The sequence below is a fragment of the Phyllopteryx taeniolatus genome, chromosome 2 (assembly GCF_024500385.1).
Source record: "Phyllopteryx taeniolatus isolate TA_2022b chromosome 2, UOR_Ptae_1.2, whole genome shotgun sequence".
Classification (NCBI taxonomy): Eukaryota; Metazoa; Chordata; class Actinopteri; order Syngnathiformes; family Syngnathidae; genus Phyllopteryx; species Phyllopteryx taeniolatus.
The window spans coordinates 25,385,786-25,403,861 of record NC_084503.1 but is presented as its reverse complement, the minus strand read 5'-3'; the positions used below and the strand labels follow the sequence as shown (position 1 = coordinate 25,403,861).

The following is an 18,076-nucleotide window of genomic DNA, read 5'->3' as shown; positions in this document are numbered from 1 at the left end:
GTCTGTCTTGTACTTGAACTTAAAATTAAACATTAAAAAGAGAATTGAATGGGATGTAATTACCAGACTACATGCTTATTATATTCTCTTACGAAGGTCTGCTAGCTTAATGTTAATACATAATGCTAAATTGATATTGGAACAGAAACGATGCAGAAACAAAGACACAGTACCGAACAAAACATCAGAGATCCTCTATGAAAAATGGTTGATATTACTGCAACTTGGTTGTGACGGTCTTCTTCGTGTTTCAATGTCAAATACGTGTACGTGTACCAAATTCACAGTGGATACAAAAAGTCTACACACCTCTATTCAAATACTATGCCTTGGCTTTGGTTGTAAGATGTGACTACAAAAATGTCAGGAAAAGCCTGCTAGAACATCTGAATTTGATTTGGGGTTAACCAGAGGCACTTTAAATAGTGGCTGGTGTGTGCTGACTCCCACTAGGCAGGACTGTACTGTGAATGTGATTGGTCGATTCATAACACAGCCACTATTCCACTTGTGCGATCACATTATATCCATTTATTTATTTCTACTTTGCTCTCTAAAAGGTTTATTTTCTATTGAGTTGTGCTGGCTGTAAGTCACATTAATAGCGGAAAAAAAGCTTGAAATGATTTATCATTTTTTTACAGCACAAAAACGTGGCATTTGAACTGGGGTGTGTGGACTTTTTATATCCACTGTATATACTAGGTACTGCTCCATGGGGGCCAAGGTGTGCACACAAGAAGGAGCAACATAATATCCTTTGACTTAAAGAAAAACAAATCTGAGAACCCCTCCAAAAACATGTATAATTGCTAATACAGTGTTCGCCTGCCAATTCACGTTTCACTACTGGCGATTTCAAATATTTGCAGATTTTTGGGGGGGAAACTTTCCTCCGTTCTCTGCTGAAAAAGATGCTTTTTTCTGAAAGGGCTAAAGATGCAACAACATGGCACCAAAGCCCTGTTGAAAAACAAAATTCATTCTTTCTGTGACGAAGATTTAACTCAGTTAACTCGTATCGCAAATACATTTTACCCATTGAAATGCCAATAATCTGTTTCAGCGCCCCTAAACTATTATGTTATTATTATGTATTTGTAATTCATAAAAGCACTAACAACAACCATAATAAAACATGCTTTATAACGTTTGATTACTTGACTACAGTGTAGTATCCGCGTCTTGGCTGTGTGCCCTTAAGGGGAGTGGCCTCGCAAGTGACATCTGGAGATAGAGTCAGGTTGGCCAGTTAGTCAGGGATTTCAGATTTATATGATACGTAACAACCATATCAGAGCTTTTAATGGGGATGAGCACTGGTTTATAATATTGATTTTAGTCATTTTTATAATGTAGGTATGCACTCCAAGCAATACGAAAGCATTCTTTATATCAGAAGGAGTCATTTTTCCACAACACCTCGCAGTAGAGGAGCTTGTGCTTGTCCTCAACGTAGAAGCTGTTCATGTGGTGCCACGTGATGGTCTTGGAGATGTTGCTCTTATACTTGGCGCACATGTTCTTGGTGAGCTGCCGACGTTGCTCCATGATGCTGGAGAACTTCCTCCAGCGATGGAGGGGAAACAATCCTGACAATGAAGAAAAGGAAGAGTTGTTGGTGTGCTGGTTGGGAGGACTTGTTTTCAGGAGCTTGCGGTGCCTCTTGGAGACGCGCTGGGAGCCCAAGTCCTGTTCCTGGGATCCACCTGAGACCAGCTGTTGACTCTTCCAGAACTTCGGAAACTGCATGGGGGAGATTGGACTTGGTACGATGACGTCAGGCACATGGTGCTCCTGATAACCTTTTGATTTGCCGTGCTCTTTGTCCTGAGAAGAAATAGCCGGGGGGTGGGTGGGGGGTGGAGGTGGAAAATAGCAACCCTTAGTTTATCTCAGCTTATCTAACTTTAACATGCACTTCAGCCATGTGGTCATTTTGTTTGGTATGATGAATGTTAATACGTTTTTTTTTTTAGTTATTGAATGTATTATCAGAAACTTAATGTGATGATCACCAGAGTTTATTTTATATATCAATGGCAAGATATTTTCTTTAAAGAGACACCTCTCTTAAAAACATGACAACCACCAATCCAAATAAACAATAAAAATAAAGAGAAGGTGCCTTCTACGTAGGGCCCGACTGATATGAATTTTTTGGAGACCGATGGTAATATTTGGCAGAAAAAAATTCCCAGGAAGAGCAGGACGAAATGCCTGGGAAGAGTTTGGGCTTCCCTGCGAAAGACCCGATCTCAGATAAGCGGAAGTAAAAAGATGGCCGGATAATGAATAAATTGAGTTCCTCCCTGGGCAGCTGCCCATATCGCCCATATCAGAAACCGCCCCTACTAAGAAGGCAATGCCTGTGAAAATCAAATTGAAATATGTGATCTCATTATCTAATATATAATATTTATTTTAAGAATGACATTAGGGGCTTTTCCACCAACCAACCCAGGAACTTTGAGTTCCTGGCAGCAAAAGGCGCCCGTGTGGTTTGTGTTTCCATCGCGCTAATAAGTTCAGAGTAGCTTCAGAAAATGAGACTGATGTTGCTCTTTACTGACACCTACTGGATCTAAAAAATGCTGGTATTTCAAGCTTTCAATATCTTATCTTGATCTTTATAAAAAAAAAAAAAGCTTTCAATATCTTATCTTGATCTAAAAAAACCAAAAAACAAATAAAAAACAAATTCCATACCTTTAAAACCTCATCCTTTATTCAGGTAAGGCAATTAAGAACTTGACTGATCCTCATTTACAATGCCAACCCGGCTGCAGACAGTCTTTGAGGTAGGGAGTTTTATTGTATACAGGTACATTTCAATCAATTAGAATATATTTATTCTATTTTATTGAGCTGACATACTTAAATACATTGTGCAACGGAAGCTTGCAGATGATATGTGATTTATCAGCTGGAAAATGCAAAAGGGACATGATTCTGAAATCTTACAGTTCCACTACAAATTTGAGAACAATAAATCACATCGATAGTGATGTGCAGGCATCTACATTTATTTATATATTAATTTATTCAAAAAGACATCTTTTTCTAATGTCTTGGCATTCAGACGATTATATCTGCTCACATGCCTCTTATGGACCTATTCACCATGTGCTATGATGTAATGTACGTTGTAATACTTAACTTACTAGACTTTACTCCGATCTGATAGGTTTGATTGGCATCTGCCGATAATTAGCATTTTATGCTGATCGGCTTTCATGTCATAATTCGCCGATCCGATCAATGACGTCATCGATCGGCTCCGCACAAGACATTTAACGCCGTGTCTTCGTCGCGTATGAATCCAAAAGCTAGTTTATTTTTAGCTTTGTCACATGTATTGCGGTGCAGTACTGTAACTATCTGACGGCCGATCATTTTTTTTCAATCTTGTCGGTGAAAAAACACGTCGTTGGTGTGGGACTATTTTGCGGTGTCTCAGACAAACAACACAAGGGTTTTCTCCGGGCACTCCGGTTTCCTCCCACATCCCAAAAACACGCATGGTAGGTTGATTGACAACTCTAAATTGGCCATAGATGTGAATGTCAGTGCGAATGGTTGGTTGTTTGTATGTGCCCTGCGATTGGCTGGCATCCAGTTCATGGTGTACCCCGCCTCCTGCCCGATGATAGCTGGGATAGGCTCCAGCGTGCCCGCGACCCTAGTGAGGAGAAGCGGCTCAGAAAATGGATGGATGGATGCAAGTTAGCACCCATTATTTTTGTCATGTCGTAATGTTGATTTGACCTAAACATATGTCAGTGGCCAATCCATGAATGCCCCCTAGAGGTCATTGATGTTTTAACTTTTGTCTAAAATGCTAGAGAATAATTTTGAAGGTACAGGACTCAGTATACAGGACACAAGTATATACAATAAATGAACAATCCATGTAAATAGACACATTGCTCCATCTTGTGATCGGATCAGTGATCGGTTATCGTTTTTTTAAACTTGCTGATCGGTGCTCGTTCCCAAAAATCCTGATTGTGTATCGCCTACTTGTTACTATATCACATTGCACAGTTTGTAAATGTTTTTGCTTCTATTTTCTTTTTCTTTGTTTTAGGTTGGCATTGCAAGTACCTTACCTGGATAAGGTTCAATAAAAAAATAAAAAAATACATGACTTCATGGACAGCTGTTAGTCACTTTTTAAATAAAGCAGTGTGAAGTATTTGGTATCTGTAAATGTGGTTGCATGAAACAAAATAAAAATAAATAATGAACATTGGCATTGTAGTCACTGATGGTGTAGTGGTACACTCGCCTGACTTTGGTGCAGGCAGCGTGGGTTCAGTTCCCACTCAGTGACGGTGTGAATGTGAGTGCGACTGGTTGTCCGTGTCTATATGTGCCCTGTGACTGGCTGGCGACCAGTTCAGGGTGTAGTCCGCCTTTCGCCCGAAGTCCGCTGGGATAGGCTCCAGCGTCCCGCGACCCTAACCAGGATAAGCGGTGTTGAAAATGGATGGATGGATGGCATTGACATTGTCATGTATAACAATAAATAAAATATAAATAAAACACTAAGGCTCTGTTCACAAAAATTGCACTTCAACAAATATAAAAATTTGGTACAGAGGTATAAACAGTCATTTATGCCATAACGAGCAATATACTGCCACTCAAGTTTCCAGTTGGTTTAGAAAAGTGCCAATTAGCAACATTAATAACATCACAACAAGTAGATTAAGGCAACCTGTTTGATTCAAGATTTTTACTTTTTAAAAGTCGGCAGCCTTTCTTTAAACACTGCTTTTTCAACATGTTCAAAAGGTACATCTCTTTACAATAGTAACGTTGTACTATACATAATATATAGAATAATATATTCCCGTTTGTATTTACATTGTTAGGCAAAGGGTTCTTTAATTGCAAGCCAACGGGAAACAGGAGATGTCCCACCGTGTTTTGTTGTTCCTAGCTGAAGAAATTGGGTGGGATGGTTGTGTTTAAAATGGATTTTGTCACTTTGAGGTTTTAAGTTGTATTGTCTTTGTTGCGACTTCGAAAATTTCGACACACCAGCTTGTTGGTGTTAGCGGGATTACCGCGTTCATCTGGCCTCAATCCAAAATGTTACCACATCGTCGCGGTGACATTGGGCTTTGGAACTAATTCCTTTTATGCTGCTCAAAAACCAAAGTTACCGTTTCGCTGTCAGAAAACTTAGCTTCGTGGACGCAACCGCCCGCATTTCAAACACACACGCAGACGGCCAATCAGACAGAGGGCCCCCGCTCTTCACTATCTCTGATTAATATTTTTGTTTTTTTTGTTTTTGTTTTTTTTGCTTCCTCAAATGCGCACGAGACATGGGACGCACACACACACACACTCATTAATGTACACAACAGCCCCCATATTGACAGAAAAAACTTAATTGTTGAAATTTTTGCTGATTGATTAAAAAGAGAAAAACTGAAATATCACTCAGGCCCTTTGCTGTGTCACTAATATATTTAACTCGGGTGCTGTCCATTTCTTCTGATCATCCTTAAAATGGTTCTACACCTTCATTGGAGTCCAGCTGTGTTTGATTATACTGATTGGACTTGATTAGGAAAGCCACACACCTGTCGAAAGAAGACCTTACAGCTCACAGTGCATGTCAGAGCAAATGAGAATCATGAGGTCAAAGGAACTGCCTGAAGAGCTCAGAGACAGAATTGTGGCAAAGCACAGATCTGGCTAAGGTTACAAAAAAAATTCTGCTGCACTTAAGCCATATTCTACGATTTCATAATCATAAATTTAATATTTTTTTTCTATTATAAATTCTATTTTTATATAATTATATCTTTTTATACTATTTTATATATCTACACTCATACAATACTTTCAATATTCTCTTATTTCTTTCTATTTTCTCCAGAACTACCTACACATATACCTACTATTTAATCTTACTATATTCTATTTACTTAACTTTCATTCCATCCCCCTCAATTCTAATCACACCCATATACTTTAACATATTTATTTTAAATAACCTCTTCATATTCAATCTTCAACCTACTATTATTCCCACTAAAAAATTAATCTTCTCCTAACTCCAAAATTTACCAAACATTACATATATTCTCCCCTTCATAACATAACTAACCTATCCTTTATTATTTACATATATAATATTAAACCTAATCCTTACAATTAAACATCACCCCAAACCATAAACACCCCCCCCCCCCCCCCCCCACCCCCCCCCCCCCCCCCCCACCCACCCCCCCCCCCCCCCCCCCCCCCCCCCCCCCCCCCACCCCCCCCCCCCCCCCCCCCCCCCCCCCCCCCCCCCCCACCCCCCCCCCCCCCCACCCCCCCCCCCCCCCCCCACCCCCAAACCCCCAACCCCAACAACCAAAACCCAAAACCAAAAAAAAAAAAAACCAACCCCAAAAAACCAAAAAAAAAAAAAACACCCCAAAAAACCCAAAAAAAAAACCCCCCTACCCCCCCCCCCCAAATATTTATTTAAAAAAAAAATTTTTAATTATAAATATAATTATAACCCCATTTTTAATATTTTAATATCCCCCCTTAAATTCACTTTACCCATTTTTTTTTTTCTTTTAATATTCCGTACAGGGATATCCTGGATGAAAACCTTCTCCAGAGTGCTCAGGACCTCAGACTGGGCCGAAGGATCACCTTCCAACAAGACAATCACCCTAAGCACACAGCTAAAATAACGAAGGAGTGGCTTCAGAACAACTCCGTGACTGTCCTTGAATGCCACAGCCAGAGCCCTGACTTAAACCCAATTGAGCATCTCTGGAGAGACCTGAAAATTGCTGTCCACCAATGTTCTCCAACCAACCTGACAGAACTGGAGAGGATCTGCAAGGAGGAATGGCAGACGATCCCCAAATCCAGGTGTGGAAAAACTTCATCATTCCCAAAAAGACTCATGGGTGTATTAGCTCAAAAGGGTGCTTCGACTAAATACAGAGCAAAGGGTCTGAATACTTACTTATAGCTGTGTGATATTTCACTTTTTCTTTTTTAAGAAATCTGCAAAAATGTCAACAATTCCGTTTTTTTCTGTCAATATGGGGTTCTATGTGTACATTAATGAGGAAAAAAATGAACTTAAATGATTTTAGCAAATGGCTGCAAGGGGGTCTGAATACTTTCCGTACCAATTGTATATATATATATATATATATATGTATATATATGTACACACACACACACACACACACACACACACACACACAGAGATAAACGCCCTACCTCAAAGACTGCAGCCAGGTTCACATTGCAAATGAGAATCAGTTCTCAATTTCCTTACCTGGATAAATAAAGGGATAGCTTTTAAAGGTTATCAAGGATATTATAAACTTAGTTTGAAATATAAAAGAAGAAATTATCTTGAAAACAGCATTTTTATTATTATTACATTTTTTGGGGGTGTAAGTAATGAGCAAAATCAGCCTCATTTGCTTAAGCTACCCGGAACTAGTAGGTGCGATGGAAATGCCAACCACATGGGCCACAAGAACCTTTTGCTACCAGGAACTCAAAGTTCCTGGGCTGGTTGGTGGAAAAGCCCCTTATGACAAAAATGGGGGAAAATTTCTGATGCTGACAATATCCTCGGCCAATAAATATCACAGCACAAACACTATAATAGTACAAGCCGTTTAACATGACACAACAAAGTACTAAATGGTAAAGGGGGGGAAATACGAATACAAGAGAAAGTTAACAGGCTGCCGGCTCTCAGCACCTCTTCCACTATCATCACACGTCCTCATTACAGTAAAGTATAGCCTACAATAATCCCAAATATTCTAACAAATCATGATTTTAAGAAAAAAAAAAAAAAAAGAATAGTAACATATGATGATTAAAAATAAAATGAATAAATAACTATGTAAAAACAAATCAATAAAAAATATGGTATCTAAAATATACAGGTATACAATATAAAAATACAAATGAATTGAGACAAAAACTAAATACTTCCTGACACAACAAATCAATTAAAAAATATATGAACACAATTCTAATTATATTAAAAACAAAATCAAAATATTGTGTAGAAAAAACAAAAAAACAAATCTACAATAGCTAATAAAAATCTATGGTATATAAGAACCCCCAAATACAAATAGCATAAATACAATATTTCAATAATAATTCCTGATTTGCAAACCAATGGTTTACATCACTCAAACGTCCTGCCAATCAACAGCCTATAGGTTCAGCATTGTCGCTGAGGAGGACGTGGACCAATATTCCACAGGCCACAATCAATAACCTGATCAACTCTACTCAAAGGAGACTAGCACTATTGAGTGAGGCAAATGGTGGTCATAAATTACATCTGTCTCTTGTGTTGTGACCAGTTCAAGGCCCATCATAGTCATGCTTTATTTGAACATCTAATACATAAGCTTTTTGTGAATACAAGGGTAGTCATTAATATTTTAATGAATTCAATGAACACATTAAACAAACAACAACAAATTAAAAACATCCAATATGATGTTTTTTGTGAGCTGGTAACAGCAACACAGTGCAATACTAGTTCTTAAATGTGCCACTAAATGGTGCTGTTGCACAGCAACAACAGGTCTCATGTTGAAGCCTGTTATTAGGCGCTATCATATAGGTGTGCTATTAACCTTTAATTGCAAGTTTCAATTAGAATATTCTACTGCCTGATGGCCACGATGCCCAAGGCAACTGTATGTGGTCACATTCGAGTTCAATGAAACACTCTGATGGCGTTATCAAGTCAATGAACTCATTTTTCGAGTCCAATGTGACAATGATGTTGTCCTGGATCTGGGAACATCTTTGCAGCTGACTAAACGGGCAAAAGGCTCTGCGCGATGCGGCGGCGTGTCCATGAGTTGGGATAAAGATCCTGTTGTCAATCAACATCACAATAAAAGTTTGATACATTCAAAATATTAAAGGAACTTTGGTTAACTCAAGCGCTTCCACCAGCTTGTTTTGTTTCCCAGAAGTGTTCAAACCCTCAAATAACCTTTGCCAAAATTAAACAAGCCAACAGTGGAATATAAAGTTCCATTTCTGCTATTAAAATGTAACACCATCCACAAAGGCAGTCTCTTGTGTTGTGTTTGTGGGGGTGAGCATCAGAAGGTGGCTGAGCAGTAGAGCTAGGTATGGAGGAAGTGCAATTAAATTTCTTCTTTTTTTTTTTTTTTTTTTAAATACAATTTACTATCTGTCATAAATAATTGAAACAAATACACATTACGTTGGCTATATTCAAGCTTTTAAAGGATCTTTTGTCAACACAAGCACTTTCAATGACTTAAAAACACATTTGTTTTTGTTTTACAGAACAGTTCGAACCCTCAAATAACCTTGGCCAAAAGTAAACAGACCAACAGTTTCTAGCTCCTCAATCCTCGATACTTGGCCCGCGAACTGGAAGTTGTTCTCACACTAACTGACATAATAAGAACATTTTCATATTTTATTTTTTTTCATTCCTTACTTATTTTAGTTTAAATATAGATGGTTTGTGTTTTATTTTGGGAAGACTTTAAAAGGTCAATGAAGTACACTTAAATAGCACTTTAGCTACACCATAAAGTGCCCAAAACGCTTTACAGAAACTCACATTTACACATTTTCATACACCAATGGGTGGCTGCTGCCATGCAAGGTACTGCCAGGCAATTTAGGGTTCAGTGTCCCGCCAAAGGACGCGTTGACAACAGACAATCGGAAGGGCCGGGATTCAAACCGGCGACCCTTCGGTCACTGGATGACCTACTCTAGCACCTCAGCCACAGCTGCGTCGTGCCACTTGTCCTGAATTTAAAACTGAAATGACTTCATTACACTGGCTCATGAATAATGCAATGAAAGTCTGTAATAATTTGTATAATAATAATAATAAGTCTGTAATTTTGTCAAATGCATTCAGCCACATTAAGACAAAAACATTTGGAAGATTCTCACTGTTTTTACAGTCCACATATTACAGAAGTAACATACTGTATGCTCCTGCAGGACAACTTTCTTTCTTGCTTTTTTTAGTGTTTCTTAAAGCCAGAAGGGTGTTATTTTAAATAAAAATTGTTTTGGAGAACATCCGTGATTTGCATTTTTTCTCCAAAATTAAACATTTAAATGACGGTGAAAAAACTGCCTGTTGGATTATACACCAACTATTAACCGATGACATGATTCATCCAACGAATGATACTGAATCCTTCAGCATCACACACCACTTTGGTATAATGAATGTACTCTTTACTTCTATTGGTAACGGTATCAAAGGTATTGCCCTGTATAAGTATCAGTATCAATGATACTGGCCCTGAAAATAGTTGGTATCAGTTCGATTGCAAACCTTGCAGTATTGTAGACCACAAAAATGAAACTATTTTTAGGAGTTCTTACTCTCGTGCAAAAAGTTGCTTAAACTTGCCCCAAAGCGGACGAGGGAAGCCTGCAAATGTTTTGATTCTTTCATGCAACTACACAATTTATGTGAGGTTTGAGTGGCGAGATGGTGATGCTGATGCTTTGTGACAGTGTGTGTGTGTGCGCCAGCCTACTATAAACATAATCACCATGCATAAATTTGACAAAACATGCAAGATGCGTAGTTTCTTTCTTTTTTTTTTTTTTTTAAATAGCTGTACTAAATGTCCATTTAGTACACCGGATAGAATGAAAGCCACCAAACAATAAACATTTTACATGGATTGTGGGTAAACTGTATCAGAACTAGAGGCGCAACAATTAATAAATTCATCTACAACTAATAGATCAACAAATTAATTGACAACTATTTTAATAATTGATGAACCCTTTAGAGAGGTTATCTTTGTGTTTAATCAAAGTAAAGACATTTGCAAACATCCGCATTTGTGCCCATTTTTTAACATGTTACGGACCAAACCAGTAACTGAATTGTAATCAATTTTCTTCATTGCCAGTTTGAAATAATGTCCTATTTTTGAATGAAGGGATGGAAATTAAAACATACAATTCATCAAAGAATCGAAAAAAGACATAATTACAATTTCAGCGTTAATTGTAAGGAAAAAAAACAACCTTTGATACAATCACATAAGTCTCTTAGCTTTGACACAATTAAAAACAACAGGAGTCGTGCTCCAACTCGGGGAGTACTCTGATCCGACTACGATGCGGTTCCGGATGCTGTGCGAGGTCAACTCCTCTTACACTGATGCCATCGGACACGCTGAGAGGAACACGGCCGACAATGGCTCTCTTTGTAGTAGATAACAGGTGTGTGTGTGTGCATGGAGTAAACACATACCTCCCTGGCCTGCTGCACAGTCTCACCGAGCTTCATATCTGGGGAGAAAGTAGAATAAATTAAGTAAAGAGTACGTAAAATAGTCCATTGAGGGCTATGAAAGCATCCGGCACGAGTTTTTATGGTCACCATAGTGACGGGTGGGAGCTTTATTGGCAGATGTAAGGAAGCGGAACTGACAATATTTATTACTCTGGACATTTTCCCCGATATAACCCGCAACATATCCTAAAACCAGCTGTCATTTAATCAGACTGACAGTTCTAAGCGGGCCTACATGGTTGCTGATAGGTGGTCGTCGAAGGAAAGGTGGGGATCCAGGATGGGGTTGGTAGGCGTAGACACCTTTGCTTAAGTGGCTTGTCACTTCCAATTTGGAGGGTGGAAGTGACGGAAAAGGGACAAATTGAGGGTGAGAGAGTCGGCGAGGGGAAATGGGATGGCAACTGAAACCTTCCCTAAGTGACGTGTGCACCAGTGGCCATGTTGGATTAGTGGCACGGGTGACAGTGCCCCCCCACCAGATGGGGGTGTCTTCTTTTTCTAATACTAATTATGCTTTATTTTTGCCACTGTAAACTTCTGTGACTTGCCCAAAAATATCTCCCTGTATGTGGTTGTTTTTTATTATAATTATTTGTTTTTACTTTGTATTACTTCCGTTTTTAGGAATTAACATGACCTGCTAAAAAAAATTCCAGATTGCCTTGGTAAACTATGTAAAACAACATAACACTAGACTTTGTGCCCCATGCCAACGAACTCGTGGAAACACGCTGTAAGGTCACGTCAAGAGCATTCCGCTTTTTTTCTTTTTACCATGAAAGTTTTAGATAGCGCATTACAGCATTTTAACGTCATGTAAGTTGTATATATACAACTACAAAATCGAGAATAAGTTCCAAAATGAACATTTCCATGGAATTGTTCACTGAATATTTAAGCGATTCTCATATCAAGATTATCTGGCATAATGATGTCTTTGCACATGTTACGCAGTGCATACAACATGTGGACTAGTTGACATTCAGAGGCTCCCAGGGCCTGCAGGTGGTATTAATAGGCTACATTACTCTAACCTTTCTGAGTAAGGGTCCCAGATTGGCACCAAAAACAGCAGCAATTTAAAGATTAAAAACAACACCAATTAAATATACTATATACTACTAAAAATGACACCACCTTAACTATTAAATCCTGTCTGTACAAATTAAAACATGAAAATCTTTCTGGCGTTCCACTAAAATCCGACCTGCCATAGGGCCAGTGTGGTGTGATGAATGCATACATGTTTCTGTAAAGTAAAAAAAAAAAAAAAAAGTAGAAGAATAAAGTCGCAATAGAACTTTAATAAACTCGTTTTTGACAGCGTAAAAAGAATATATGCCAGAGCATTGCCAATATTACCTGTCCGTACGGGTTACTACGGTGTTTGTGTGTGAATATTCGTTTTTGAAGGTCAATCCCACTTGTGATCTAATGCTAATTTTAGATAGCCTGTCAATTGACTGATAGCATTAAGATGGCGATCTTACATAACTCCCATGTCCACCATTATTATACTGCCAAATAAATTCTCAAGTTAATGCCTTCAGTAAAATAATTTTGAAACGATTCCAAACAGGAGGCAAGGTGGACAATTGGTTAGCATATCCTCACAGTTCTGAGGTTGTGGGTTCAAATCCTGGCTTCGACCTTCCTGTGTAGAGTTCGCATGTTCTCCCTATTTCTCTGGGTCCTCTGGTTTCCCCCCACATTTCAAAAACATGCATGGTAGGTTAATTGAAGACTCTAAAGTGCCCTTAGGTGTTGATTGGCGGTTTGTTTACATGTGCCCTACGATTGGCTGGCAACCAGTTCAGGTTGTAACCCTCTCGCCCAGAGTCAACTGGGATAGGCTCCAGCATACCCACGACCCGAATGAGGGTAAGCGGTACAGAGAATGGACGGATGGTTGCAACTAATGTATTTGGTGGTAATTTTATGTATTGCATGTTTTGTCAATTAAATTGTAGTTTACTCCCTTGTGTTAAGTCTAGTAACGTGATGCAATTTTGTTTGTAGTCCACTTTTTGATGTTTGCTTCAGCATTTACAACATTTACTTGAGAGACATGGAAATATCCAGTGGCTGCAGATGGTACTTTTCAATAGCTAGTAAAAATTAATAACTGATATTGCTAAAATGTTTTTGTGGATTATTAATGTTCCACTTCTATGTCTTGAAGCATATTTTGGGTATTATCAGAATCCATGTTCCTTTGTACATCAATGCTTTGATTTCATATATCGTCAGATATATCGGGTTTCGACCAATATATCGGATATTATAACGGATATTGTTTTTTTAGCCCCTAAAATCAGTATCGGCATCTGTCCCAAAATACAATACTGGTCGAGCTCTACTCGATAGTCTTAAGATTGAACTATAACCTGCACAAATTCAAGACACCCTGTGCAGCAAAGAAAGCAGCCTCCTCCATGTTTCACAGTAGTTACAGTGTTCTTTTCTTGATATGCTGTAAACACGGAGCTGATGTGACTTGCCAAAAATCTTCTGAACGCTTTGATAGTCTTGAGATTTCATTGTAACCGGCACAGATTCAAGACTGTGTTAGTTTCTTTGTGTGCTTTATTTTTGTGCCTGTTAACACAAAGATGATGTGAATTGTCAATGAAAACTTGCCAAACTCTTTTGATATTGTTGAAATTTGTTGTACCATACACAGATTTGAGATACCATGTGCCAGATGCAACAAAGGAGCCCCAGAACATAACAGCTTTCTGACACTGGGTAGCACATTTTGCCTTGATATTCTTGAGATTTTATTGTACCCGGCCAAAAAAGGCTTAATTGTCTAGATTTCATTGTACCCTGCCCAGATTTGAGATACCCTGTGCTGGATGTAGCAACATAGCCCAATCCTCTAGTGTTCTTTTCTTTGTGTACTTCATTTATGCATATGTAAACCCAGAGCTGATGTGATTTGCAAAAAAAAAAGCTCCAGACTATCCCTTGATAGTCTCCAAATTTCATCATATCCCACACAGATCCGAGACACCTGGTGCCGGATGGACCAGCCCCATCGGCCAGCGTTCTTTTTTGGATGCTTCATTTAGGTTGTCCGTTTAATACATTATTGTTTGAAGAAACACTTGAATAATAATTTAAAAAAAACATAGACACTAAACAAGTACTGCCATCTGTAGCCTAACACTATTTTGTTTTAAAGTAACCTACTATTGGGTGTTACAATAAAAGGTGTTGTCCCCATGCAATGTTGTTTCAGACTAACAAGCCTGTTGTCTGTATCGCTCCAAAAGCAGAAAGTGGAAGGTCCTGGAGGAGAATGAGGAGGGACCAAGGCTTGTGATATTTTCCAATCTTGTTTCGGTGCAGCTGTACTATTTGATCTCCTCACCCGAAATGATCGCTCATATAGGCTGTGCGGCTCCATCACATGGTGCTGCCGTTTATGAAACACATGAATATTTAGCACCGCAAACACAAACACGAAGAAGAGGAGGAGGAGGGGATGCATTTACAAAAAGCATTTACAAAAGCGTCTGCTAACGCGATGAGCCCCTCAGACGACCATTACGTCGACATACAAGGCTGCTTATTGATCTTGAAAGGCCCATCGAGGTGGTAATTGAAATCTCCCAAGGTCTAATTGCTTCCCTCTGGAGGTCTTTTTTTCCCCCTCACTCATCTCAGTCCACCGTGTTTTTACACGTTTCGTCTCGGCTGTTGCTTTTTTTTGACGCTTCGTTTCATGTCTCACCTTTCGGTGTGTTTAACAGTTGAACAACACCTTTTTGACAATGCCGCGTTTTGTCAAGCCGGGGTAATTAAAATGTATGCAGCCCCAGACATGACATGGGAAGAAAAATATAAATTGTGGCCACAATCAGTGTTTTTTTTTTGTTTTTTTTGACAGCCATTTTAATTTGAATCTTAATTTTAGTCTTTTGGACGAAAATGCATATTCGTCTTTTTAGTTATTTCAATACGTGATCATTTAGTCCAGACGGACAAGGTTCCTGACACAGACCGGGTACGAAACAAAGGCCAAGACACAGTCGGTAAGAGGCAAACTTAGGCAGTGTATTACAGGCAGGGTTCGGCACAAAGGTAGTCAATCCAACCAGGCAGCAGTATCCAAAAAGACGTAGGCAAGCACAGTCATACACAAGGTCAAAACATGGATAGGAATGCTGCATACAAAGACTTACTAGCTGCAACATTCTGGCAACTAAAAGAGAGGAAACCAAGGGCTTAAATATCATTAATAATGAACCCAAATTAGAAACAACTGAAGTGACACGTGGCAAAGGAAGGAAAACTAGAACTAATACAAACTGAACGTAACTCACCAAAATAAAACCGGAAGTATATATATATATATATATACACATATTTTAGCCTAGTTTTTAATTTTTTAAATATTTTTTTCATAATCATTACTAGTAATAATTTATAACTCATTTCACAATTTTGACAAAACACTACCATTTGAAGAAAATAGAATAGAATGGCCTTAACTATGAAACAAGCAAAACAAAAATACAATAGCTTATTACCACATGACTAGAACCCACCCTGTACTTAGACTTTTTGATTTTTCTTTCTGTGCAATACTGTATTTGTACTTTTTTTTTTTTGTGGGGAACAGCAACAGGGCTGAAATGCAAGCACAAATCCCATTGTGACCTAAGCTCACATAACGCAGGCAATGCTAACGTTAGTGCATACAGGTAGGTATTATGAGTTTTAAACATTACCAACAGATATTACAAACATGGAATTTACCTTACAAGGATGCACACTCTGGGAAAATATATACAGTAGGCGATACCTCTTTCAGAAAAATTAACACACTTTATGTACAAAACTTTCTAAATCGGTTCCACACTATTCAAAGTATGCAACGTTACGTCCAATGTAGTCACCGGTCCATCTCTTTAATCGCTTGCTCGACCGGAGGTCCCTTACCGCTGGTGTCCACCAATGGGTTCGGTGATTGCTGCCACGACAGGCACCTCCCACCTTATGGCCACAGCTCCGGTCAGCAGCCTCAACAATGGAGGTACGGAACATGGTCCACTCGGACTCAATGTCCCCTGCCTCCCCTGATGTACTGCCGAAGGTGGGAGTTGGAGCTCCTTCTGACAGGGGACTCTGCCAGACGTTCCCAACAGACCCTCACACAAGGGTTGGGCCTGACAAATCGTACCGGCATCTTCCCCCACCAAAACACGAAAATGTATTTTTACTGTGTGTAAAAGCTTATGTGCATTTTGATTGGCTGTGATTTCCGATATTGCGAAGGTGTGTGCCGGCGATTCAAATTTTGAATCGCGGCAAAACCAGTGGCCGACTGATGCGTCACTCATAAAAACAGTTGCCAAAACGCAAACAATGTGCGACATTTCAGTCGGGTTAAGCCGTGCAGGAGCCTTATGATAATTCTGTTGTGTTATTGTTAAAAGTTATTTTGGTGATTATTCTATTTCGTTAAATAGAATTATATGGTTTGGTTGAACGTTTTGGTGTTTATTGTATTTAATTATATTTGTGTGTGTGTGTGTCAGTTTTACAGTAAACTTCAAATGGAAATCACAGCAGCTTGAAACAAGCGTGCGTTGTCTCGTGTGTTTTAACAAGTTTAATTGGCTTTTAATCACGGGGGAGTGATAAAACTAGGGCTGCACGATATATTGTTTGAGCATCGTCATCGCAATGTATGTGTGCGCAATAGTCACATCGCAGGGTCCGCTGTGATGTTATTAATATTAAAGAAGAACAGGAGAGGGATCTGTTTGGACAGCCAAATAAGATTTACCAATGTTACGGTAAATGTTCAAACAACATTCGTAGCAGCCTAGACTGTTACTATGAATGAGGACACGGGGAAACAAGGTACACCTGCTGCAATCTGCCAACACGCATTGGGCCAGCGCGGCAGATTAGGGCCTATTCCTTCTTCATGGCAGTACAACAAAAAACACAGCCCTCATTCCCCGGAGGCCAAAGAGCCTCTGCCTACGGCAGTGGGCAGACAAGCTTGGCGGCAGAGGGTGCTAAGAATCACCGGGTTAATTATGGCTGCTTACGGATAACGGACTTGGCTATGCTAGACCAGAATATGGTTACTCCTACAAATATGTTAATTCAAACCAAAGGAGAATCTTTAGAAGTAGCAAGAAAGAAGCAAAAAAGACGAAACGCACCAAATCTTACTTTTGGGACGCTCAACGTGCGAACGCTAAAGGACGATTCTCGATTAGAAGAGCTACAACATAATATAATTGGACTTGGTGAAATACGTTGGAAAGATGAAGCTATGCTGACTCTCGATAATGGCCATCTATTTTATTACAGAGGATCAGAAAGCGGACGCAATGGTGGCGTTGGTTTCATTATTAATGAAAGTATCACCAATTACGTTACCAGAGTCAAAAGTGTTTCCGATAGAATCGCCACATGTACCATCTCTATTAGAAAGCGTTACTCGCTTCAATTGATACAAATATATGCGTCGACCATCAGCCTCACCGACGATGAGGTGGAAGCATTTTACGAGGATTTATCCCGTCTTTATAGTCAATTGAAGCACAAATTTCAAATAGTCATGGGTGACTTTAACGCCAGGATTGGCCTTAACTCTGACGAGAAATCAATTGGATCCTACGGAATGGGGTCAAGAGACGAAAGAGGAGAACGCTTAATAGAATTTGCTGAACAAGAAGGCTTATACTTTTATCAATT

The 18,076-nt window shown here is 39.2% G+C and overlaps 1 protein-coding gene across 5 annotated transcripts in view; it reads right to left on the bottom strand.

Moving 5' to 3' along the window:
- LOC133474140 (carbohydrate sulfotransferase 8-like) overlaps positions 1-18,076 on the bottom strand; it is a 273,790-nt gene that overhangs the window by 10,539 nt on the left and 245,175 nt on the right. For 4 of the 5 annotated variants that reach the window (XM_061765499.1, XM_061765502.1, XM_061765501.1 and 1 more), the window contains 2 exons: positions 11,306-11,343; positions 1,423-1,830 (listed from right to left, as the gene is read on the bottom strand). In XM_061765499.1, the coding sequence (XP_061621483.1) occupies positions 1,423-1,830; positions 11,306-11,343 (446 nt within the window). The remainder of the gene's footprint in view (positions 1-1,422; positions 1,831-11,305; positions 11,344-18,076) is intronic. The other variant, XM_061765500.1, reaches the window with a different exon arrangement.